Genomic DNA, 25,748 nt, shown 5'->3' on the forward strand with positions numbered 1-25,748 from the left:
TGCTTATTTCTTTTCAGTGGCTAGAGCTGACAGAGGAGGTAGCAGTTCATTTTCACATTCACCACATAACACAAACACATATGGACTTGAAAGATTTCAAAATTGCAATTAAAAATGGTTTTGTGTGGCAGGGCACCTTTAAGCCCACAAACACCTTCATGTGCAGGGCATGAAGTTACATTTTTTGACCACCTGTCACAGTCCACCCGCCACTGTCCCTTTTTACCAGCCACTTTTTTGCCTCATAAAAGGTGAAAAACAGGAATTGCTGTGTCTCTATGAGCCGACTCGTGGACATTGCGCCGTTGCTGTAGTAGGGGGGCTGGGACACACAATGATACAGATGGATAAAGTCCTTATTGGAATTAGCTGTCCTTAATTTAGATCATACTGTCCATCTAATCAGCGGTTTTTCCTGCATCCACCGTGTGTGTGTGTGTGTGTGTGTGTGTGTGCGTCAGTCGCAGAGGGAACGGAGTAGCAGCCCCGCCTGCTGCAGCAAGCCGACAGGATTGAAACAACAGCAACAAGGAAACAACAGAAACAAGGAAATTAATTCGACCCGTTCTCACTCCTGATTGGTCAGTGGCTGCACGTGGGACTGCTGGGAATAGGCTCGTTCGAGATGAGCCAGGTCTGTGCAGAATCGATCACCGGCGATCGGCGCCCATTGCATGCCGGTTAGATTTGTGTCCGACTTGATCCCGACTTGCTCTGACGTCATGCACACGTGGGCAACGGAAATCTCACGAGAGCAAGGCGGACGCAGTTCTGAGACGCAGGCGGCGCAATTGCTTTTCACCAACTGCAAGAGCCAGGCGGACCCAGAAGGACCCAGAGCATGCTGGGAAACGCCGGCTTCTCAGCTGATTTAACACCTGAGTGGTTTACAACATGATGACGTTTTATATAAACTTTTTATTGTTTTTGAATCGCGGGGATTTTAACTGCTATTTGTCTGATTTAAAGACTTATTCTGTACAAAACACAAGTTCTGCCTCTACAGCACCTGTTCACTGGTTCCACTTATTATTCCACTTATTTAGTATTATTCATCATTCCCATTCTCACATCTCACTTATTTTTTTATTTATTCAACATTCTCATTTCCTTGTACATAACTGTTCATATGTTCATATTGTAATACAATAACATAATACTATTTATCCCAGTACCCTTTGCACTAAGCTCCACATTTAAATAATTTTATTGATCTCTTCATTGCACTCATGCCTCTATATTGTTTTCGTTTAGAGAATGTATATATTGTGTATATATCAGTGTGTATAATTTTGTTTTGGTTGTTTTGTGTGTGTAAGCACAGTGTGAGTAAGGATGCTCCAAAGAAAAATATCTCCTATGTGTGCCCTCCATGTGTCCTCATACCTAATAAAAAATCAAATCAGCAAATAAAGCTGATTCTGATTCTGATGTTGTGTGGCTGATAGTTACGTTTAGAAGTCAGAGAGACTAAATCGGACCAGATCACGGATCATCTCCAGTGTGTTGTTAAATAAAATCAGCAACAGATCGCATGTAGAGCACTTTGAGAGCTACTCTGTCATAATTAAAACTACTGGAGACTGTTTACCAGCTGATATGTGGGTCTGATTCATAGACCGTTAATATTAATTAATATTATTATCAATAATATACGGTCTATGGTCTGATTATATTTTATTAAATCAGAATCGCACCACAGTGTTTTTGTCACTTCGTGTCCAGCCTGAAGGCTGCTGGAATCGGATGGAAACTGTCCGACTTTACCGCAGCTTTTTGTCCCCACCCCCAGCTGCTGCCGCCTGCTCTCGTCCACTTTACAGGCGAGGCGCAGTTCATCTCAAACGAGCCTACTGACTTCCAGTGATGCGGGCCCCTGATTTGTCCGGGCCAGTAAGCAACTGTGTACCCTTCTTACTGATAGTTACGTGTCTGAATCACTCAATTCTCATTGGCTACCAACCAACGCGGCAGGTAGAAGGACAGTGTTACTTGCCAATTGCAAAATTCACCCGCATTTGGCGGGTGGTCGGGTGTTAATTTAATGCCCTGTTCGTATGAAAGGTGGCCCCCCCAATTCTAACGTGTGCAAGGTTTAAATTCTAAAAGCACTCCTCCCTCTACATCACCACTGGACATTGATATAAAACAAATAGCAACCAATGTGAGTTTACAAAAGGAAATTTACTAATTTCCATCTTAAAAAATGCTTTGTGCGACGAGAAAAATCAACATGGCCACATTCATGGCCAAGAAGCTGAGATATTTGCAAAGTCACAATGTCCGCTGTGGTTGAAAAACCCTTTCCCTAGGGGCAGAGGTGGCTGGTGTGGTGAGGTATGGATTTTCTAGAGGAAAAAGCAATGGGTACATTTTCACTATCACCAGTCTCCTTCCATCTACTTGAGTTGACAGCTTTTGAGGGAAATAGGTGTTTCCCTTCTGTACCTACTATTGGTTTCTGCCTCAATCCCACTCATGTGATTGATGTACAGTATGCTGCCCGTGCAGGCTCAGTGAAAGCCCCTTCACGTAAGTTTATTTGTAGATATAGTTTAATGTTGCATTACATGACCAATTTCTTGGTCTAAACGTTGCCTAAACCGATACTTTAAAAACATTAAAATAAATATATATATTTTACCAGTAAATTGCTGGTCAATGACAAAAACAACCACTAGATGGGAAAAGGGTATTTTAAAATACCTTTGAATGCACGACAAGGCTGGTGAGGCAAGTTTCAAGTAAACATACTGTCTATGTATTTTTTCCGACAACAACAGCAGCAGACGGTAGATGTCCCAATGTTGGATTCCTCTGTTCCAAAGAGCAAGATAAAAAGTCAGTCTTCAGTCTGCCTGAAGATCTGAGAGCAGCAGTGACTTGCAGTCAGGGTAGGCAGGGTAGGCAGTGCCTACCTTGCCAAAATTCAAGCATAAAAATGTTTATTAAATAAATGTATTATAAACTTGTATTTGTATTTTTACTGTTTATTCTTGTGATTTATATGTGTGTTGTTCCAATTATTTACACGGTACGATGACAAATGTAGCAGTTACGCATAATCAAAAAGAAAAAAATTCAGAATAAGCAGTGCCTTTACTGCCCATTCAAGCGATTAGCCAATGTTGCGCATGCGCACTTCGATCCTGTATTCTTTAACATGTACGTCAAAAGGCACAACTCTGCCGTGCCTTTGTACGTAAATGTGTTATGCCAGTAATCGTCTCCGTTAGATATCAAACATGAACCAATTAAAATCGAGATATTACTGTCCCTTTGCGTAGCTGACGTCATTACACCAGCTACATTGTAAACGCAATCCCCGCGAAATTCAAAGTCAAAATAACAGCAGCGGGTCTGCCGATATCACAGCGGTGAGGAACTCCTCTAAACTCGAACTTAATTCAAAAAAAGAACTAATAGCAAGATGGAGGTCTACGCCAGCCTTAGATGGACTACTGCAGCAAAAGGGACAAATACTCGTCGCATCGTTTCAAACTGACTGGTATGGAATAAGAGATGTGGCTATGTGGCCGTGCTAACAGTGAGCGGCGGGACCTCTACGGGGTCCTGGATCTGAACAACCTGCCCGCAGCTTTAACCAAGCAGGAAAAACCGTCAGCTCATATAATACCGGCAACTACAGCTTGGCACATTGTCCACCCTGAAACGGATCAAAACATCCAGTCGGAACCGGACCGGGCCAGCACGTCTTTCAGCCCTCGCCGAGTCAGAGACTATGCAAACTAAAGCCCCGTAAAGACGAGTTTTACAACGCTGGGATCGACGCCTTCACGAGGAAGCGTCGGATGGATTTTATGTACAAATCTACCGATTGGTGAGTCAGAAACTATTTTGGGTTTAGTGTGATTGAACTAATGCTGCTAGCCATCTGCCTTCATATTCAGTTGAGCAGTGTGTGTTTTCAATGTTTCTGACTGGGACTGACAAACATAATTGGCCGCTCTGCAATAATTAGAACAAAGATGGTTTCATAACTTGCATTCTGATGCTGGACATTAACGTGTGTGTGTGTGAGAGAGAGAGAGAGAGAGAGAGAGAGAGAGAGAGAGAGAGAGAGAGAGAGAGAGAGAGAGAGAGAGAGAGAGAGAGAGAAAAAATATGTCACCCAGAGTATTTGTCTGAAATCTTAACTTTGCGGGAACACACTGTCATTGCGGTCTTCAAATCAGCTGGTTTTTGAAGTCCTAAGGTCCAGGTATAAACGGTGGGGGGGGGGGGGGGGTCAGGCTTTTGCGGTTGCTTCCCCGAGACTCTGGAAAGAGTTACCCCCCGATATTCACACTGTTACAGATGTCGCTCTTTTTAGGTCCAAATTCAAGACATATCTGTTGAATCTGGCTTTTAATACGTAGCTGTGGTGGGACAGTTTCATTCTTTTGTTTCTTTGAGACTTTTTCTGATTTTACTGTTTGCTATGTTCACTCTTTCTATTGGATAATGTCATTATACTCATTCTGTTAAGCACCGTAGCCTGCTGGTTGCTGTAAAGGGTTATATAATTACATTAGATTGATTTTGATTGATAGATTAATTGGAAATGTCTTGCTATCGAACGCGCGTGTGTGCCGCGCTTGTGCGTAACGTTTTGATTATTAGCCTAAACAATAAATTAGGTAATCTGCATTTCATAACTCAGTGCCTACCCTCTTACTGACATCACCGCACGTCACTGGAGAGCAGGTGAAGTGCTAATATCTTTGAATAGAAACTTCTAATGTAGTTATTAGTCTGGCTTTCATTAGAATGTTTAATGGATGTTTTTATTTAATTAAATCACATCTTCTATTTTATTCATGTTTTTACTCCTTCCTCACTATTTTATTTGTTATTGCCATTTATCTATTTGTCAGTTTTTTAATAAATTTCACTGGTGTTTGTGCCCGCCTAATGAGTTCAAGTCCAAGATTCACTATGCATTTAGCTCTGGTTTGGTCCCCACTAATTCCTGAGAAAATTCTCTGTGGATTTGTTGCTACAAGTGAACATGTTTCCCATTATACATAGATTTTTGACCAGGGCCATTTTCCCAGATATAGATATACACATACACACACACACACACACACACACACACACACACACACACACACACACACACATATATATATATACACACACATACATACATACACAGACATACACACACACATATATATTGTCGTGCTTTACTTTCCGGTGGAATGGCGGTGCGTGGGTATAATGAGACACACGACAAGGGATCTTCTTTGCGAACTTTACTTCCTCCGGTAACAGGTTAGTTACAATAACAGCCAATGTTGTTCTTGATTACACGCTGCCATTGTTTTGGCCTCTAGCTCAGGCACAGACAGCATTTTCAGCGTGTCCATGCAGGGAGCCACGAGTGCCGTACAACTAACAAACTGAATCACAAGTCTCGCGATGGTAAACGTTATCTACATTAGCCGTGTTGCATTTACTGACTTAAGACTTGGCTCGGAAGAATTAACAAAAAAATACAAGACTAAATTTATAGGCTTGTGAACAGCTTAAACTGCCTTACACTAGCCCCCCTTTTGAAAATACTGAGTCTCTTCAGTTCAGGTAATGTAGGGAAAATTAATTAGAAATAAGTAATTACAGTAAACTTAACACAAATTACTGAAAGAGCTTATGCCATAAAGGCAATAAAACACAAATCACAGTCTTAAGTGTGGACATTTAACGTCAACTCATAACTTTTAGCTTAACGTAACTTATAACTAATGTCTGAACCTATCTGGTCGGTTTACTATGCGACCACTAGATGTTTTAACAGTTTTTTCCGAAGAGTTTGTATCAACTTGTCTTCTTCCTGACTGGCACCCCGGACCCTGGGGCTGGGACACCCTGTTTGGACCCTTGGGCTGGGATACCTCGCCTGGACCATTGGAAGGTGACGCCTCACCTGAATCACCTGACAGTGGCAGCATTGGCACCAGAGGAACATCCTCTTCATTTGGTTGGAGGTCTGAGTCTTGGCACTGCTGCAGCATTTTACTTCTTTGGCGTGAAACCCAGACTGGTATTACTTCACTGTCATAGGGCTTGAGTCTGTCATGATGCATTACTGTGCTGCGTTTGGGACCTTGGATCACGTACAGTACCGGACCACGGCATGCTGCAACAATCAGGGGGCCCTTCCACAGTGCTTGCAGTTTTGGACTTAGTCCTTTCTTTTTCGTGTCGCCTTTGACAAACACCAGGTCTCCAACACCATAGGAATGTTCACTTGCTCGAAGGTCATGCACTTTTTTCTGTCGCTCTTGTGCAGCGCGGAGGTGCTCTCTTGCCATGCTGTGCACCTCTTTTAAGCCTTTTCCAGATTGTAGAGGAAATCCGCTCCTTCCAGTGGTTCGGCTTTGAGTTTTGCTGTACCAGACTGGATATCTTGTGGTTGATGGACCTCCCTGCCAAGCATAAGTCTGTTGGGTGTGAACCCTGTCACTGTGAGTCTCGAACTGCGGTAGGCTGCGGTGAGCAGTGGCAATTGCTCGTCCCAGTTCTTTTGGTCCTGGTTCACATAACATCGGAGCATCTGCAGTAAGGTCCTATTGAACCGCTCTACCTGTCCATTAGAGGAGGGGTGGTAGGGGGTAGTCCTGGTCTTGGTAATCTGCAGGAGCTTGCACACATTTCGAAAAAGCGAAATCTCGAAATTACGGCCTTGATCCGTGTGCAACTCGAGGGGGGCTCCAAACCTGGCAATGAAGTCATACACTAGCTTCCTTGCAGTTGTTTCAGCACCTTGGTCAGGGACAGGAAACGCTTCGACCCATCTGGTGAACTGATCAATAATGACAAGAATGTACTTGTTACCAGAGCTAGACATAGGGAATGGCCCGAGGATGTCAAGGTGCAAACGGTCCAGGGGTGCTCCGACTTGGTAACTTTGCAATTTGGCTCTTTTTGTTGGTCCTGTGGTTTTGCATGCACTGCAGTGCGGGCACCTTTTGACAAAAAGGTGAACATCTCCGCCCATGCCATACCAATGGTAGCTTTGACGCACACGCTCAAGGGTTTTAGCTTCTCCCAGGTGACCAGAGTATGGAGGGTTGTGGCATGACTGTAGGACTTCCTTCCGCATGGACGCTGGAACTAATAGCAGCAAGGTTGGGTGCTGGTCTCCAACTCTTTCCCAGGAGTAATAGAGGACTCCTTGTCTCAGTGTGATTTGGGGCCAACAGAGCCAGAACTTCCTCACTGCAGGGCTCTCGAGCATCACTCCATCTTTGGTGGGGAGTGTCCCTGTTTCCTTCCATTTGTGCAGGGTGGCAAGGTCAGAATCTGCTTTCTGACATGTTGCCAGTTGCTCGGGGCTAAGGGATTCAAGCCAGTTAACTCCTGGGCTCTCTGACAAGGGAGGAGGCGACTGATCTCCCACTGACTGAGTACCATCGCTGTTTGTGTCACTCTGGGGCTCAATGCACCTCACTGCTAGTGGCACAACATCATCAACATCCTCTTCAAACTTGGCCCACTGCTGGTTAATTTTCTGGCAGTACTTGCACCCTTTGCATGGCAGATCTGACAGGTTTATCCCTGCCTGGTAACAGTCGCATTTGTCCACATTTTCTCCTGGCAGCCTTGACATGGCATCTGCGTTAGCGTGCTGCTTACCGGCTCGATGCTCAATGTGGAAGTCATACTGGCTTAACTCTTCAAGCCAGCGGGCAAGCTGTCTTTCAGGACATTTGAACCAGAACAACCAGGAGAGACTGCCATGGTCTGTTCGAAGTAGGAACTTTCTGCCCAGTAGATAGTGGCGGAACTGGCGTGTGAAACGAACAACAGCAAGTAACTCACGACGGGTGACGCAGTACCTTTGTTGAGCTGGTGAAAGGTGGCTGCTAGCATATGTCAGAACTCTCTCTTCCCCCCACTGAACTTGCGAGAGAACAGCTCCGACACTGTTGTTTGAGGCATCTGTATCGAGAATTAACTTGCCTTCAGCACGAGGATACCCCAACACAGGAGCAGTGGTCAGCTTTTCTTTGAGTTTAGCAAAAACAGCTTGTTGCTCGTCAGTCCATAAGAACACAGTTCCTTTTTTGAGAAGCTTATGAAGGGGGCTTGCCAGTTCTGCAAATCTTGGGACAAACTTGCGGTAGTAGTTACATAACCCAAGGAAGGCTTGCAGCTCTTTCAGATTGCTGGGGGGGGTTCCACTGCTGTACATTTTTGACAAGAGCTGGATTTGGCCCGACTCCTTTGCCACTCACAATGTGGCCCAGGAAGAGGACTTCCTCTTGAAGCAGATGACATTTGGATGGCTTTAGCTTTAGTCCATAGCTTTGAAACCTCTGAAAGATCTGCTCAAGCCGGTCCAAGCTTTGTTCCACTCCGTTGCCAATGACAATGACATCATCCAAGTAGATGAGAAGGGTTTCCCACTGAAGACCTCTGAGGATGAGCTCCATTGCTCTCTGAAACGTACTTGGCGCATTACAGAGTCCAAATGGCATTCGGGTGTATTCATAAAGGCCCCATTTGGTGATGAATGCTGTCTTCTCGCGGTCCTTGTTATCCACTGCAATCTGCCAGTAGCCAGACTGAAGGTCAAGGGTAGAGAACACGGTAGCTCCACCAACAACATCAAGGCATTCCTCAATCTGGGGCAGTGGATAAGCATCTTTGATAGTGAGATTGTTCAAACAGCGGTAATCCACGCACCACCTTACTCCTCCATCCTTTTTGCGCACTAGGACCACTGGAGAGGCCCACTCGGAGGCTGATGGCGTGATTACACCTGTTTCCAGCATGGCTTTAAGATGCGTTTCCTCTTCACCTTGAAATCCAAGAGGAGTTCTTCTCACTGGCTGGCGAATAGGCCTAGCAGACCCAGTGTCAATCTTGTGTGTAACAGCAGACATGTAACCAAGGTCAGAGTCACTTTTAGCAAAAATGGATTGGTACGTGAGCAGTAACTGAATGAACCGCTGTTGTTGTTCCTCACTGAGAGCCTCACTTGTAGCAGCAACCAGGCCTTGGAGGTGTTCAGGAATGTCAGAGATTGTTGCTACTCTCCCCACCACTAATGATGGTGTGTGGTCTTCTGTATGACTAGGTGCTGCTCTTTGCCTTGGTTCACATGGGGGTTCAGGATAAGCTTCGATTAAGACTCCGAGGCATGCTCCTTTTGGTAATGCCGTTCTCTTTGTAGAGAAATTGCACACCCTGATTGGCACCCTTTTGTCCATGGTGACAACAACACTCCCAGAGGCTACATTGTCTGTAATGTTTAAAGGCTCGAGCACTGCTGTAACCTCTGGCCTTGGGTTCTCCACTTCACCCCAAACAACACATTCAGATGTAGCCGGTATAATGGTGGTCTCTCCAAGAGTCACTCTAGCAACACAGTAGTCTGATCCATTATCTCGCACGATTTTTTAGAGGTACAATTTCACCTCCACTGAAAACCTTGCCACGGGTATGGATGACAACGTCATGGGCTTTCATCAAATCAAGTCCGAGGAGGACAGAGTCTCTTATTGGGGCAACATGCACTTCCCACTTAATAGACTTGGATCCGATTTGAAAGGTCACTGTGAGTCCATGTTTAGCCTTCATGCCATCTCCAACTCCTGCATTCAGTAGGTAGGTCTGGTGTAGGTCAGCAGGTGCTGTTTCGTTCTTCAGAATACTTTGGTACAGCTCCTCTGATATCACAGTTGTTTGAGCTCCAGTGTCTGCTACAGCTTGCGTTGAAATGCCATTTATGGTTAGGGGAATTTGTAAACTCTCACCTCTCTTTTTGCTGCAGCCAATCTGCCGACCTTGTAGTTGAGGATCTGAGTTAGGGGCTCCATCTGACTGCAGCAGGTGGTCTGTATGCCTGCCACTATGGTTACGTGCAGCCACTGGGCTGGGTGGCCTTACACAGTCCTTTCTGAAATGTCCGTTTTCCCCACATTTAAAACATGGGCCAGCTGCTCCACGATTTGGGCTTGGTGTTTGAGAGCGCCCTCTGTTGGGTTGCACTTGCTGATAATTTTGTTTTCTTTCTGGTAGAAAAGTTTGGGCTGCTTTGGGCTGTTGGGGTCCTGTGCTTGTAGGCTGGAGATTGTCAACCTGCAGCTGTAAGTTTCCCACTGTGTTAACAAGGGTCTTCACTTGATCCATTAGAGCAGCAAACTGGTCAGACGTAACATACTGGGGGGTCTGGACCCTGCGGGACATTGTAGCAGTATCTTCACACATCTCTCCTTCATCAACCCATGAGACGCGTCTTGCTCTGTTCTTTATTTCATTGTCACGGCCCACAGTAGCTTTGAAGTTATGCTCATGGGCGTCCACAAACTTTTGGGCCTCAACAAGGGAGCCTGGGTCACGATTCATGACTTCATAAGCCACCTTTTGGTTTCGTAAGCCTTTGAGGAAAGCATCAGTTGCTAGTTGGTCCTGCAGCTGGAGATCTACTCCTGGATATGCAAGTGTGATAAGGCGTCTCACCTCCTCTGCAAACTCAGCTGATGTCTCTCGTCCCTGTCGGAGTTCTCCAAGCTTCCTCCTTAATGTTGTTGGGGGGTCGTTTTTCCAAAAGCGTTGAGTGAGTTGCTCTACCAGGAGAACATAATCTTCTCTTGTGCGCTCTGGTAGTGAACAGACGTACCGCACTGCAGGTCCTCTTAAACACTCATGCAGCCTGTCCACTCGTTCAATGGCACTCCACCCATATTTCCTGGCTTGACGTTCAAACGGCATCAAAAAAGAGTCCCAATCCTCATTTCCATCAAATGTGGCTAATTTAGGCCTCTGGGGCTCTGACAATGTGTTGTAGTAGGCTCCTGAATTATTTTGCCTCCTTTCGTCATTGTTAGCAAGCGTGTGTTGGATTTCACGCTCAGAATCTCTAATCTCTCTGCGTCTGCTGTCAAGAGTTGTAGCCCGCCTTGATGGGCCTGAGCTTTGAGATCTTTGATTTATGACCTCTAGTTCGGCTGCAAAGGGAGCAGGATCTCTTGGTCTAGTAGTCATATCAAAAGGGGCACTTGGGTCAGGTGCATGCCTTTCTCTTGTAGAATGCATTGAGATTATGTTCTCTCCTCCTTTTGCAGTAACGAGTAAAGGTGGTGTTGGTTGTGCAGCTGATTGTGCCGTTATGTGTGAAAGAACAGGGGCCAACATCGATTGAAGGTGTCTTGTTTGTTGATTTTGATTTTCCAGCACAGCTTGCAACCATTCAGGAGTTGTTCCCGCCTCTGCAGGGCCTGCCGTAGCGCCTGCTGTAGCGCCTTGTAGTTCCTCAGTCATTTTTTTTATTTTATTTTTTGGGCCCTTCCTGTGGTGCTCTTATTGTGAAAGGCACGTACCGGAAGTTGCGGGCACGGCGGTGTTGCGGCGAATTGACTATTCTTTTCTTTGCAATCTTTTTTCTCTTTTCCAACACAGCCGTGAAGAGTTGTAGTTTAGCTCTAATGTTGTTAGTTAGCTCAGGATGCGTCAGGATATTGTCTTTTTGATTGGATTCACTCACAGAAGTTTTGCAGAAGATCCCACTTCTGACACCAGTTGTCGTGCTTTACTTTCCGGTGGAATGGCGGTGCGTGGGTATAATGAGACACACGACAAGGGATCTTCTTTGCAAACTTTACTTCCTCCGGTAACAGGTTAGTTACAATAACAGCCAATGTTGTTCTTGATTACACGCTGCCGTTGTTTTGGCCTCTAGCTCAGGCACAGACAGCGTTTTTAGCGTGTCCATGCAGGGAGCCACAAGTGCCGTACAAGTAACAAAATGAATCACAAGTCTCGCGATGGTAAACGTTATCTACATTAGCCGTGTTGCATTTACTGACTTAACACTTGGCTCGGAAGAATTAACAAAAAAATACAAGACTAAATTTATAGGCTTGTGAACAGCTTAAACTGCCTTACAATATATCCACACATACATACATACACAGACATACACACACACACACACACACACACACACGCAGGGTGTATTTCTTTTAGGTGCATTTGCTTTTTAAGTGAAAAGCTAAACTATACTGCAGTCATTGCATAATAACATAACACAAGGCAGTTTAGCTCGTCACGGACAGGGTCCTGTTTGGACCGTTTGACCCAATCAGGAAATTTCCATGATCTACAGGTAACGTTGGTGAATGGTGATGACATTAAAAGTCAACAACCCAATGAAGGAAGATGAAGCGATCATACCTCTCTGGATGAAAAACTAAAAAAATCAAAAGAGAATAAAAAGGGGAAAAACAGGTAAGAAATAATCATTCTACATGAATGCCAACATTAATGCATGTGTAATGAAAACTTGTTATTTGTATTCCCACAGTTGGGTTGGACTGTAAAGCAGTTATCCAAGAAGCCTTTCCCTAGTGGGGGAGAACTTGTGGGGATTTCCATCTAAGCAATCTTCTTGCTGTGGAATATTGTTACAGGCTAGCTTGTATGTTAAAAGATTTATTGATAATAAGTATGCCTAGTCATTAATTTTCATTTACGTGTATTAAAATGATTGGGGGCAATGAGACTGTAGCAAGAGGGGTGGTGGGTGTATGGGTGTTGGGGGCAGTGTAAGATGTCCCTTAGGGTCACAAAAGTTCAAAATCAACCCTGCATCTGACTGCGTGTGTTTTTTGTCCCTTTGGATGTCTTTTTAGCAATCAGCAATTAATAGTGTGGGTACAGTTTATTCTTACGTATAGAAATGATGGTTATAATGAAAAAACAACAACCAAATAGCAATCATCCTTCATACTGAAAAGATACTTCTGTGTTTAATTACATTCTCTCCACAACAACATAATAGTTATGCTTGTCCCACTCACTGCAGTCATTTTGTCAGATGATTTCAACACCTTTTCTTGCCTCACTAACCTGTTGTGCCCACAGAGAATCGGCTGCAGTCCGGCCCACAGTTGTACAAATGCTGAAAACTGAGAGTGAGGGTTCTCTGCTTCCTCCTTCTCTTTTCCTTCTCCTGCTCTTCCACCTCGCTCTGCTCCTTCCTCCCCTTTCACTCCAGGGATGTCAGTCATGTTAGGGCCCCAGGTGGTGGTGTTATGGAGCCAGGTCTTGTTTGTGTGGAAGGCTGGAGTTCGACCAGTACAGGCTCCTTTGGGCAGCAAGCGAGCCAGGCCAGAGAGCAGGTCCACATCCTTGAGGAGCCTCTCTACATCAGCCAGGTCTTTAAATAGGACCCAGACGTCAGACTTAGAGAGTGAAAACAAAGAGTTGGGCTGTTCCAGGTGAAGCTGGTGGGAGAGAAAAAGAAAGAGTGGAGGGAGAGACCTAGTGAGCAAATATCATGTGATTCAATCTTGCTTCTGTTAGTGAAATTAATAAACTACACAGATTTAGACCATGTTTGTTTGACTTCATCCGCTATCAGTTTCAGATTTTTCTTTTTTATTGTAGATGCTTTTGTTTATGCCAAGAAAGTTTGATCTGTACCTTCTCAGTGACACTCTGTGTGTTGATCTGTTCTCTCAGCTCAAGGCTCATCAGTCTGAAGCGCTCTGACCTTTGACTCTCCCCTCCGCTGCACACTGCATTGCGATAGGCCTGCAGCACTGGTCCCTGCTTCTCAGGCACCAACAGGATCTTACTGAGCTTATTGGCCCTGCCTTCCCCACAGGTGAGGATCTCCAGCAGGGCTCCAGTCAGGAGGGCCCCCTGTGGAAGATGAAATTAGTTCATTTGATGAGCATTTTAAGGACCAGTCACTCTAAAGGCCAATTTATGGTCCGGTGTTAAATTGACGCTGTTGGTACGTACGTAAGTAAGTGTAGATACAGACCCTACGACGTAGCCTGATGTGCACCTCTCAAAAATTTCCCACTACTTATTTCTGCGAGAGGGTTAACTTTTCCTGGTACTGCTTTCTGGCTGTGGTCATTACGCACAGGGGAGACGCTTGCTCCAATGCTAATCCCTGTCACTCTCTTACTTGTTCTACCACACACTAGAGAAGAAGAGGGGGGGGGGGCAGAGTGAGATTGAGGCACAGTCACTCCTTCAGCAGATCAGAACAAAAAATTTCATATTCCTCCTTGTACTTTTTAAGCCGCTGTTCTGTAAATCCGACTTCACGTCTAAAAGCCTTCAGTCCATCACCACATCAGTGACAGAGACGGTTGATTTGATCAAAAACCTCAAACCTCATTGACAAGGGTGAGGAGTGACAGTGACTACGTATTCTACGCGTCATTGTTTTTACCCCAGCGTATGTTTTATTTTGACAGAGAGGGAGAGTCTTCCGCTTAAGGCTCTACCACGTGACTGTGTTCCACCAATCAAACGGCGTTGTGCAGTCACGTGACCATACTCGTTCTCAGCGGCGGGACCATAGACTGTATATATCTATGGGCGGGACGTGTTAGCTTACAGTCGTAGCAAAACAAAGAATCAACTGTCGCCAAGGCAACACAGACGTGAAGGAACCCCCCCGGCCTCATAGTGAAAGCATGGTTACCTTAAGAATAGTGCAAAACAGCAGCTACGTTATGCGGCGTCTTCTGTGTCGACCAAAACAAACGGACATGTGAGCGTTCAACAACTCAACATCTAACCTGAGGAAACATAGCGGTAGTTTTAGTTTCTGCTGTGGAGAGGTGGATGTTTGTCTTTTAGGTTACATACAGTATGTTTTGCACATGCAGTATCCATCCAAATTTAATGTGACAAGTCTCTCACTTAAGCTATTTTGTAATTAATAAATTAATTTTAATTTATTTTATTGATTGGATGAACAATAGTTTGCCTAAATATGATTATTTTGTATTTTTGTCTGTCTGATAGATGCTTGTGTTAAGAAATAAATCAGACGTTACTCAACAGGTACTCACTACTTGAGTAGTTTTTTCATCAAGTACTTTTTTACTCTTACTCAAGTAATTATTTGGACAACTACTTTTACTTGAGTCATATTATTCTGAAGTAACAGTACTTTTACTTCAGTAAAATCTTTGGCTACTCTACCCACCTCTGCCCCTAGCCTGCATACAAATGACATCAACTGCTTGGCCACACTCAACGATGCAGGAAAGCGCTTCAACATAACCATAACAGAGTCAGAGCTCGCAGTGTTTGTGCAACTCATAGAGAGGAAGAAAAAAAGAGGAGAACATCTCAAAAGTCTTGTTAAAGTGATGGACATATGCAATATCCCAAATATCCATGCTTTCTTAAAAGCTCTGATAACACTGCCAATGACATTCTGTGCAGCTGAACGTGTCTTTTCCAGTGTCCACTGGATTAAAGCACCAAATAGGAGCACCATGCTTGCATCTCGCCTTATGTCTACGGTGTGTTTACGGAGACATGGCTAAACCACCTTGTACCAGATGCTAACGTGGACCTGCTTGGATTCACTGCCGTGAGAGCCAACAGAGACACACAGGCAAGTGGAAAAAGCAAAGGTGGGGGACTCATTATGTATGTCAACAACCGCTGGTGTAACCCAGGACATGTCTCCGTAAAGACAGCCTCATGTTGCCGGGACCTCGCGCTGCTAGCCGTTAGCCTGCGGCCATACTATCTGCCAAGGGAGTTCAGCCATGTGATTACTCTCTGTGTTTACATCCCTCCGAGAGCGGACACAGCCGCTGTGAGAAGATTCACTCTGTCACAGCAGCGCTGCAGACACAGCACCCTGAGGCCTTCATGATCATCTCGGGGGACTTTAATCATGCAACTTTGGACTCTACTTTGGCCGTTTTTCACCAGGTTGTAGACTGTCCGACCAGAAACAACAGGACAATTGATCTCCTGTATGCTAAAGTGAGGGATGCATACAGAGCGACTCCCCTCCCCCCACTGGGGAAGTCTGATCACAACCTGGTTCATCTACAGCCACTGTACACCCCCCTGGTCCAAAAACAGCCGGTGACAACTCATACCAGCAGGAGGTGGTCCCCTGAGATGGAAAGTGCCCTGAGAGACTGTTACAACACCACAGACTGGGATGTGCTGATCGACCCGCATGGTGAGGACATAGAGGGGATGACACACGGACTACCTGAACTTTTGTGCAGACGTGGTCTCCCCCAGCAAGACTGTCTGCTGTTACCTTAATAACAAGCCATGGGTAACACAGGAGGTTTAGGCTGTCCTCAACAGAAAGAAGGCTGCCTTCAGGAGCAGAGACAGGGAGGCCATGAAGGCAGCACAGCGGGAGGTGAAACACTGTGTGAAGGAAGCTAAGGACAGCTACAGGAGGAAGGTGGAGCAGAAGCTGAGGGAAAAGGAGGAGCCGGTTCTGTGGAAGGCTGCTCCTTCCCAAGTGCCGGACCAACAGACTCAAGGACTGTCTTTTTTTTTGTCTATTTTTTATTTGTTTTTTCTTGCTAAAACTGCTGCTGGAACTTTCAATTTCCTCGCGGGAGTCATCCCAAAAGGATTAATAAAGAGAAGTCTAATTCTAAGTCTAAGTCGCTCTGTCTGTTGACATTTGAAAGAGAGCCTACAGTAACTCTCGACTTCAATGAAATCATTGACATTTTCAAGCGCAAACCCCGCCGACTACTGCTGTATTTTGTGAGTGTGTGTGTGCCTGCAATCCGACCTAAAAACACTAGCGATTAATATGTAGGCTACATGTTGAAAGTAAGTAACATAACAGAGAGAAAAAGAGGAAATGAGTTGTTCCGTGTTCGCTTCTTCTAGGCCTAGGTTAGCGAGTTTAAATGTGTACCACGATGGGATAACAGTAAGGTGTGTGAAGGCTACTCGGTGTATTATATCGTTATGAGATATATTACAATAATCAATTCATAACCCGTTACAAATCAACAGGCGCATTTCTATTTCTATACCAGCTTACTGATGTTCTTTTTCCCTCATGGGTTTCTCTTGTTATGGCCGCCGTGTCTGTTGTTAATGTGATTTATTTCCTTTAGTTAAATAGGCTTCTAACATGAGGCATCCAGCGATTCCACAGCGCTCCCCTTTGGTCAGAACCAAGGAGTGCGAGCGCCGATAGGGCCGACCCAAAACACCAAACTTTTGTACAATATTTTCTTACAACATATTTAAAGAGCATCAAGCTATTGAAATCTCTATTATGTTAGCACAGATAATATAACAGTATATTAGTCATTTGTATTGGATTAAACAGTGATTTGATAACATGTTAAGGCCCACCCACAAGTGGTCTGGCCCATCCAAAACTGGAATCCTGGCGCCGTGCCTGGCTCAGCCCCTAATGAGGACAGCTATAGTTCTAGTGTCCCTGTTTTAAGTTTTACAAAAATAAAAACATGACGTGTTTTGGAGGTATATATGCTTCTGAGCTGAAAATGTCCTAGGATTGTGTCTGAGAAATCTGGACACAGACTCACAAGGTGAAAACAATACCAGTGTTGCTGTTGCAGCTGGTATTAACATTGTTGAACACAGCTAAACCCAGGAAATTCTTTACAGGACCTCCATAAATTCACCATGATTTGTGATGCAACTAACTGTAGTTACAAGAAGAAGGCCACATAATAGCAGTCACCACTACCATGAACTGGACCTTGGTGTTCTAATATATGACACTGTGTGTAATATGGTGTGTGCATAAGTGTGTCTAGGTGTACAAACTTACCTCCAGATGAAGAACGCTGTCTCCAAGTTTTTTTCTGGTGCCTTTTGCCCCCTGAATCCAACTTTGGGTCCTTCCTCCATCTCTGAAAGATGTACCAAAGATAAGACTGTACACCTACAGGACACGCACAGGCACACACACACACACACACACACACACACACACAAAATATGAACATGAGTATAATAAGCGCTGGTAAGAATGTTTTTTTCTTGTGGATGGCAGATGCTGCTAAGAATCATTCCTCTTGATTCTATCAATTCTGTTGCTGGCATCAATCCTATCATCAGAATAGAACTGTATTTTCTGTGTGATTTGACATCAGAATATAGAGTGAAAGAAAAAAAATGCAAGAAAAAACATTATTAAAAGTTTTGTGTTGGGGGGAGTCACATGACCTAATGGAAAGTGGGCTCTGTTGTATACTGCTATATTTACCTTTTAAATATACGTTACCAGAGACATTTGTGCTCAGCCTGGAGGAGAAACATGGTGGATGCTAAAAATGTTGAAAGCCAAAAAGTAAGTGGCCTGTGGAGATTTTAAGAAGCATATGCACCCCAGCAAAAATGCAGTTGTAAAGGGCCAAGATGGCAGTGCTGCTGTGACAAAATCAGAAAAGCAACCGGCTAATAATGACGCCAACAGACATTGGTACAATTTTTCCAGTGCTGGAGAAGATTGCCCTTACAAAGCTTGTCTGTCAAACTGTATGGCAAAAACACATCCGATAACCAGCCAAAGCCGGGAAAAAGTGGCCCAGCTCTCTTTTTTTTTTTTTTTTTTTTTAGAGGGATTGGCTGTAAAAGGGAATTGTTACAGTGTGGGAATTGTATCTTGGAGGCATATTGAATTCCTTTGAGGATGTAGTACAACAATTTGGCATTGCAGTCTTAATTTTTCAGATATTTGCAACTACGCCATCTATTACTTGGGGTTGTATTCAGTTCTTCAGCCCTAAAAGGTACCAGAATCTTTATGAAATATGGTGAAACTCATGAGGCTTCTGTATATTATTCTATGTTTATGCTGAATCTGAAGGATGGAGCATGGTCACCCCTCAAGAAGACATTGTAAAGGAATCTGAATATTACACAGAATGATGAGGAGTGGGAATTTGTAGGAATATTAAACTTTAAAACTATGTCACACAATGACCAATTCCTTCACGTTCTATAGTCAGAGATGGAAAAAGTACTCACTTCCCGTACTCAATTAGAAGTACAGATAATTGTGTTAAAAAATACTCTGGTAAAAGTAGAAGTACTGATTTAACTTCTTTACTCAAGTAAAAGTAACAAAGTAGACGCTTGGAAATTTACTTAAAGTATAAAAGTAAAAGTAGCCTTGAAAATGACAAAGCTACCTGGACAAGACAGATGTTACTAGAGAGCACGCTGAGAAACTACAGTGGACATGGAAAAAGGCTCTTTATATGTCATTACCTACATTTTAAATGGCTGTCTCCCATTAGGCCTAAAAACATATAGCTTATTGGGACTCAAGGTTAATAAGATTATGACTGAGTAGCAAGATATGATTCCAAGTGTGATTTTGTGAGAAATCTGTGTATATTCCCATCCAATTAGTTTCAATTTGGCATTGATGACACAAAAATAATAACTAACTCCAGTGAAATCATTTGAAACTTAGTGAGGACTAGATTAGGACTGGATTTAAAAGTGATTCTGGTTTCCAACTTGACCCCAGGTGTGTATGTTAAAATACTGACGGAGTCAACTTCTCTCTGTTGATGCTTTATTACAATCAAGCATCAGGATAAACATGGGCGTGGGTAGCTCTGCTTTGGGTCTTTATGTGGTAATAAAAGAAATAAATAACATTGTAAAGGCTACCATAAACAATGCATAGGAATCATATAATAACAATAAACCCAGGTAAAGAACACAAACAAGCTAACTTTTAAAATTTGCCAGAACTATAGACCAATAAAACAACAGGCTAGTTTCAGCTAGTTTCTTTTTCTTTTCTCTCACTATTTTCTCTGTTTGCCGTGAACGCCTGCTCGCGGTATAAGGTGCGTGTCCGCGCTATTCTCCTACATGCAGTCACAATCACACCTGATAGACAACCTTTTGTACAAAACTAAAGTAACAAGTCAATTTTGTAAAAAGTAAGGAGTAGAAAGTACCGATGTTCGTGTTAAAATGTAAGGAGTAAAAAAAATATCTGAAAAATCTACTTGAGTACAGAAACAAAGTATTTGTACTTTGTTACTTTCCATCTCTGTCTATAGTCCTGTGATAAGGTCCAGAAATTTTGGACGGGGAAAACCTATGTCGGCTTGCAGAAACCCAGATTCCATTCAGCCCAATATTATTTGTTCTAGGAGATTCTAAACAGGATAGATAAGCACATAAGAAGTTGGGTCCAAACTAGTTTAATGAAAGCCAGACAGATTCTTTTAAGAGCATGGAGGAATGAAGGGGTGCCATTAATCCAAAAGTGGGCTCACAAACGGTTTATCAGATTGAAAGTCTAGAGGGGACATTTTCATATTTTAATGTTGCAAATTGCATATTTTGTGTGTAGATTTAGAAATAAATAAAAGTTGTTTATCACAAAAAAATAAAGGTTTTGTGCAATCTTAAAGAGGTCTGTGCTGGTGGGCCTTCGCCAAATAAAATGATCAAATATTTTAGAACACAGGACTTTGGAGCAAGACAGTCCTTTGGAGCTCAGTGCAAAACATGATCATTCTTGGCGCCAAGATTGCAGTGCGCCATTGTTTGGCACAAGGAAAATGACTCCAGTGTGTCCCAAGACAATGATAATTTGTCAGTCCAGAGCTGCACTTTGTGCCACAAGCTTGCACCAAAATCGAGCCCTTGATACGTACTGTATAGTGGAGTGGAAATAAAGATAAGAATATCATTGTATATGTATTTACAGAAACACACATTTCCTGTTAATTCTTCATTAATGACTTCAATTGTAAAATTAAAAAAAGAGCATTCATATATAAAATGTTTGAGTCTATGATGTTCCAGGGTGCAGTGACCTCTGACCCATAACCGCTTAATGCTTGTACAGTATAGTGTTGATTAATTTAGGCATTCTAAGTTAATTTATCTACAATGTCAGCTGAATGCCATCACTGAATATGTACATATATTTAAAATTATCCTCTTTCAGCTCTGACTCAGTACTGAAACTACAGAGAACATTTCAAGCATGTTAACAGCCTTTTTCTGACAAATATTTGTACTGTAATGAGCATTTTGTCTTTACATCACTTTTGAGTTTGTAGTGGATGTATACGTTTCTTCTCTCCCTGGGACAGATGTATGTAAGAGTTTCTTTCAGACAGCAGCCTGCTATTACTGCTGCACGGATTATTTTGTAATCCTTGTGGATCTTCACAGCTGAACCATAACCCTAACCATAACAACAGATACTGACAGGTTTTTGGACCCCTCCCGGTCCCCTCCAAAACAGTAAAAAACCGCAACTTTTAGAGCGGCCATTTATTTTGGCCAGCCTAAGACACACCTATGCAATAATCATGTTGTCTAATCAGCATCTTGATATGCTACACCTGTGAGGTGGATTTATTATCTTGGCAAAGGAGAAGTGCTCACTAACACAAATTTAGACAGATTTGTGAACAATATTGGAGAGAAATGAGCCTTTTACATGCATAGAAAAAGTCTTAGATCTTTGTGTTCAGCTCATGAAAAATGGGGGCAAAAACAAAAGTGTTGCATTTATAATTTTGTTCAGTATATATTCACTTTTCTTTTATGTTTAGCCAGATTCACTATTCATCATGTATATTGATATATGATGGGTGTTTATTCCATACGGATTGTGTTCATATTTTAATTTTGTAGAGAGACAGGGAATGCAGGTTGAAAGCTACCTTTAGTTTAAACAATTATGTGAGTGAGCTAACGTAAGGACGTTAGCATAGAAAGGTGTATCCTAACTGTGAGCAGAGGAGTTTTCTCTTCAAGGTGTCAATATACAGTAGCTGTTCTTTATAAAGTAGGTGGCAATCCTTCCTGAATTGGTTATAAACTGTGACTTTCCTTTGCCATTCAGATAGGATGCTCTTCTTGGTTTAGGCATGAGGATCCATAAGAGCTTCAGCCCTGTTGGACAGTTCTGATACAACTTGTATGGTATTCTGTTTGGTCATGGTTGGTACTAGATCTTGCCTACAACATGTCCTGCCTGACCCCACTGAGTTTGGGTGGTGACGTGTCAATCAGGGCTGATGGTTCTAAAGGCTTTGGCATGAAGGATATAATGTACAATATTGTTCCTAAACTCATAATTTGAAATGGCAATATAAGCTAAAAAATTAGTATCGACAAAGGGAGGGTTTTTATCAGAGCCTATAACAGTGAACTGTGTGCTTCAGAGTAGTCAACTTTATAAAATACTGTATCCTCCCAGCCATTACAATAAAATCTTGGATTAAACACAAGTGGGTTCAGTGTTCTTGGTCTTTATAATAATTATACTACTAATAATAATAATAATAATAATAATAATAATAACTAGAACTGCAAGCAGTAATGATGACAGGGTCCAAGCCTCCTTGCGCAAACATGAGCCGCTACGTCTGCAGTACAATGATCTCATGTTCTATGCTGATAACATTTAACTTGGCCAAGGTATGATATGATACGTGTTGGTAGCTAGCTATGAAAATTAGTTTGGTCGTCAAATGCGCATAATTTAATGTAGCAACATTCTTTCCATAACTTTTGGTCAGGTCCATCTGGAGATGCTGTGTCCCAGGTTTTGTGCAGATCGGTTGCATGGCTTAGTTCAAAAAAGTAGCAGAAATGGGCGTGATTCAACTTGATTCAAGGAAAACATGGATGTAAGGTTTTGTAATGTGCGGTGTGTAATGTGGGAGTTAAAGGCAAAAAGACAACATTAAAGCGCCACCTAGTGGTCCACATGTGTAATTTTTGGTAGGTGAGGTCCATGACCCATTGAACATCTACCCCATAAATTTAAAGTTGTTTGTTTTAGTGTAAATGATTAATCTAAACCTGGGTCCCATAGGTAACGCCAACTTTGACCAATCAGTGCCCCACTGTAGGGGCGGCCTCAGGAGTGGCCCTAGATGGTACCCTCCAAATTTCGTAAAAATCAGATGAGCCATTCATGAGATATAAACTTGTTGTACTTGTAACGCTCCCTAGTGGCCAATTTTTGTAAAATGTGTGGGTGTACTCCAGAGGGTCATTGCAAACAAACATGGTAAACATCTAAAGTTTTGCGTTGATAGCATTTATTTTGGTCAAGATATGGCAAAGTTGTTGTTTTCATAGACGCACAATTTTGTTTGTGCGTAAATTATTACCCTATAACTCTGTATCAGGTCGGTCAAGAGATGCTAGGTGCCAAGTTTAATGCAGATCGGTTGCACGTTCTAGGAGGAGTTTGTCAAAGTAGGTTTTCAATAACTCACAATTTTTCACACATAAAAGTCAAGGTGGAAATGGAAATGGCCTTGATCAGGAGATTTACATCCAAGGAATACAAGGATATTTGGTCATTGAATGTGCGATGTACGGTTTGGGAGTTATAGGGCCTATTTTTCTATAGTGCAAACAATTGACGCAACAATTCACCTAATTTCACAACTCAGTGGAATTTGCAGGTCCTTGCAGGGTCCTCAGGCTTGGACCTCTAATAATCATAATAATAATAATGTATACATTATTAATCCAGCAAGGGGAAACTACAATGATGATAACCATCCAAATTGAAGACATCACCTCTCTGAGGTTGACTGGACTGTTGAGCAGCAGGCTGGTTGTAGAATTGGACAGGGAAAGGTTCTTAACCAGGAACTGCTGGAAAACCGACTGGTTCTTCAACACACCGGCCAGCGTAAAGCCTACACACACACACACACACACACACACACACACACAAACACACACACACACATTATTTAAAAGCTTTCCTAATGAAATGAACATGTGTAAGAATGTGTGGGGACTGGTACATCAAACAGTCCTCTGATTTACAGAACACAGTTTCCCTGAGGAGTGTAATTTTATGATTAAGTGTCAGGCAGACTTCATAGTAATTGACTACTTTGTTCTAAGATTTAGTCTTTTGGGGCAGTATTTTTTTTAGCATATCAAATATTATAAAACTAATGTGGAATTATTCGATTTTAAAAGATCATTTTTGATACAGCAAAGAACCTGCCAAAATGTTTTCATTGGAATAGTGAGAGCTAATGAGGACTGGGGAGTTTGTCCCCAATTTATTATTTGAAGTCACTTAAGGAAGGGCTCTTCTAATGGCTAGTATGCAGAAGAAGACAATTCCAAACTAACTAGAACAATAACTATTACAGTGCACATATGGGCATGTGAGTATTGTTGTTTAAGACTTATCTGAAAAAAAGTGAACCTATCTTTTGATGAGGCTCGCAGATCTGCTCAGTTCAATGTAAAAAGATGTGAAAATACACTCAGAATGATCAGATTGAAGTGTATGAATATATATGGAAGCCATAGATTTAAAGATTTAATATTTGATAAAATCTTCTTTCATGACAGGGTAGGATATAAATTTTCCTATGCCCTTAATTGGGGGATTAAAAGAGAAAATTGAGATTGATGTTCATGTTATTTAATATTTATTTAATTCAACTACATTATTTAAGTATTTTTTTTATAACTCTACATTTATACATCAGTGCATTAAAATACATAAATGTTGTGTAATTTACCTATGTATTATTTGTGTTGTCCTCTTGTCACACAACCTCTTGTCACACTTTTGCACTACATGTAGCTACATATGTCAAACTACACTGTTTTATTCTTTTTAGTCTAAATACTGTGTACAATTATTTCTGCTGTCACTTTTAAAAATGTGTACAATTAAAAAATACCTGCGTACCAATAAAACACTTTAACAAAAAATGAAAAGAAAGAAGAGTATATTAAAAAAACAAAAAACAGTACATATTTGTGTTATAGTACAATTATGCTCTCAATAATCTTTGCGCCTGTTATATTTTGATCCCAAGTGAATCATGAAGCCCACACGACTTGCAGTTGTTTTGGTTTATGCTGTGGTTTGCGTAAGTGTGGACTAGTAAAATTTCCTTTGGGATGAATGAAGTATCTATCTATCTAGTAGCTGAAGAGGTGTCAGGTCCCTTACTGGGCACTGTCGAGGTGCCTTTGGGCAAGGTAGAAAAACCCTAACTGCTCAAGGCGCCTGCCCATTGGCAGCCCCCTCGCTCTAACATCGCTCCATCAAATGAATTTGCTTATGTCTTGTTTGCATTTGTGTGTATTTCAGACTTGTGTGTGTGTGTAATGTGTATAATGACAGAGAGAAAATAAATTAATTTCTTGTTCGGGTTTATAAAGTAGGTCTTCTTCTCACATCATTAGGTGACAGGAACCTATAAGAGTTAGTCATCATACCAACACATCTGTCTAAGCATGGCTATATGTGAGATATTTACCGGTGTTGTAGTCCGGGGGTAAAGGGGTCGAGCTGAGACTCTCTAGGTGCTGCTGCAGGGTCTCAAGCTCATGACCCAGACCAGGCCGTTCAGACGTGAAGAGGCGGTTCTGTTCAACCACTTCACTGATCCGCTCCAGCAGCTGGGTCACACTAACAGAAGGAGATTTATTGATAAAACCCAGTTAAAACACGTTAGACCAAACTTCCTATTGTTAGTAATTTTCTTTAAAAATGACTTGGCAAAGTCAAGGTTCCTCAAGGTATTTTTGGTTAATCCTTTTTTATATAAAGAAATAAAGACACTGGTGGAGGGGAAGAGGTGAAGAGAGTTGCATGAAGATCTGTGTGACGGAATGGGGAGCAAGACTTGTGATGAGCTCAGTGGAAGGAACCTTGGGCACTGGAGGTGAATAGGGCGGAGGAGAACAATTCACAGCAGCAGAGAGGAAAACAGTTTATTTTTTAAGTTCAACAGCCACAATATAATTTGCTGAGGAGGATTGTGGCAAAATCTGGTTGTTTTATTTTTGAGTGAACGCCTACAGTCAGCTGGCAGAGTAGAAGCGAGTCAAGTAGAAGTAGCACTTCAATGTTGCAGTGGCAGCTGAAGCAAATTTTTGCCTTGTCAGGTGGAGATACACCCGCTTGTTGTGGGCATGTTTCTTTTTTGGAATGTTGTGGGTTGTGT

At 42.5% G+C, this 25,748-nt stretch overlaps 1 protein-coding gene across 6 annotated transcripts in view; it reads right to left on the reverse strand.

Moving 5' to 3' along the window:
* Positions 1-25,748, reverse strand: part of abca2 (ATP-binding cassette, sub-family A (ABC1), member 2) — a gene marked incomplete at its 3' end in the record, with an annotated part of 152,895 nt that overhangs the window by 107,175 nt on the left and 19,972 nt on the right. For 3 of the 6 annotated variants that reach the window (XM_032507550.1, XM_032507549.1, XM_032507548.1), the window contains 5 exon segments: positions 12,865-13,241; positions 13,441-13,662; positions 17,576-17,689; positions 23,338-23,459; positions 25,059-25,210. In XM_032507550.1, the coding sequence (XP_032363441.1) occupies positions 12,865-13,241; positions 13,441-13,662; positions 17,576-17,689; positions 23,338-23,459; positions 25,059-25,210 (987 nt within the window). 6 annotated transcript variants of the gene reach the window in all.

Source organism: Etheostoma spectabile, unplaced genomic scaffold (assembly GCF_008692095.1).
Source record: "Etheostoma spectabile isolate EspeVRDwgs_2016 unplaced genomic scaffold, UIUC_Espe_1.0 scaffold00003242, whole genome shotgun sequence".
NCBI lineage: Eukaryota > Metazoa > Chordata > Actinopteri > Perciformes > Percidae > Etheostoma > Etheostoma spectabile.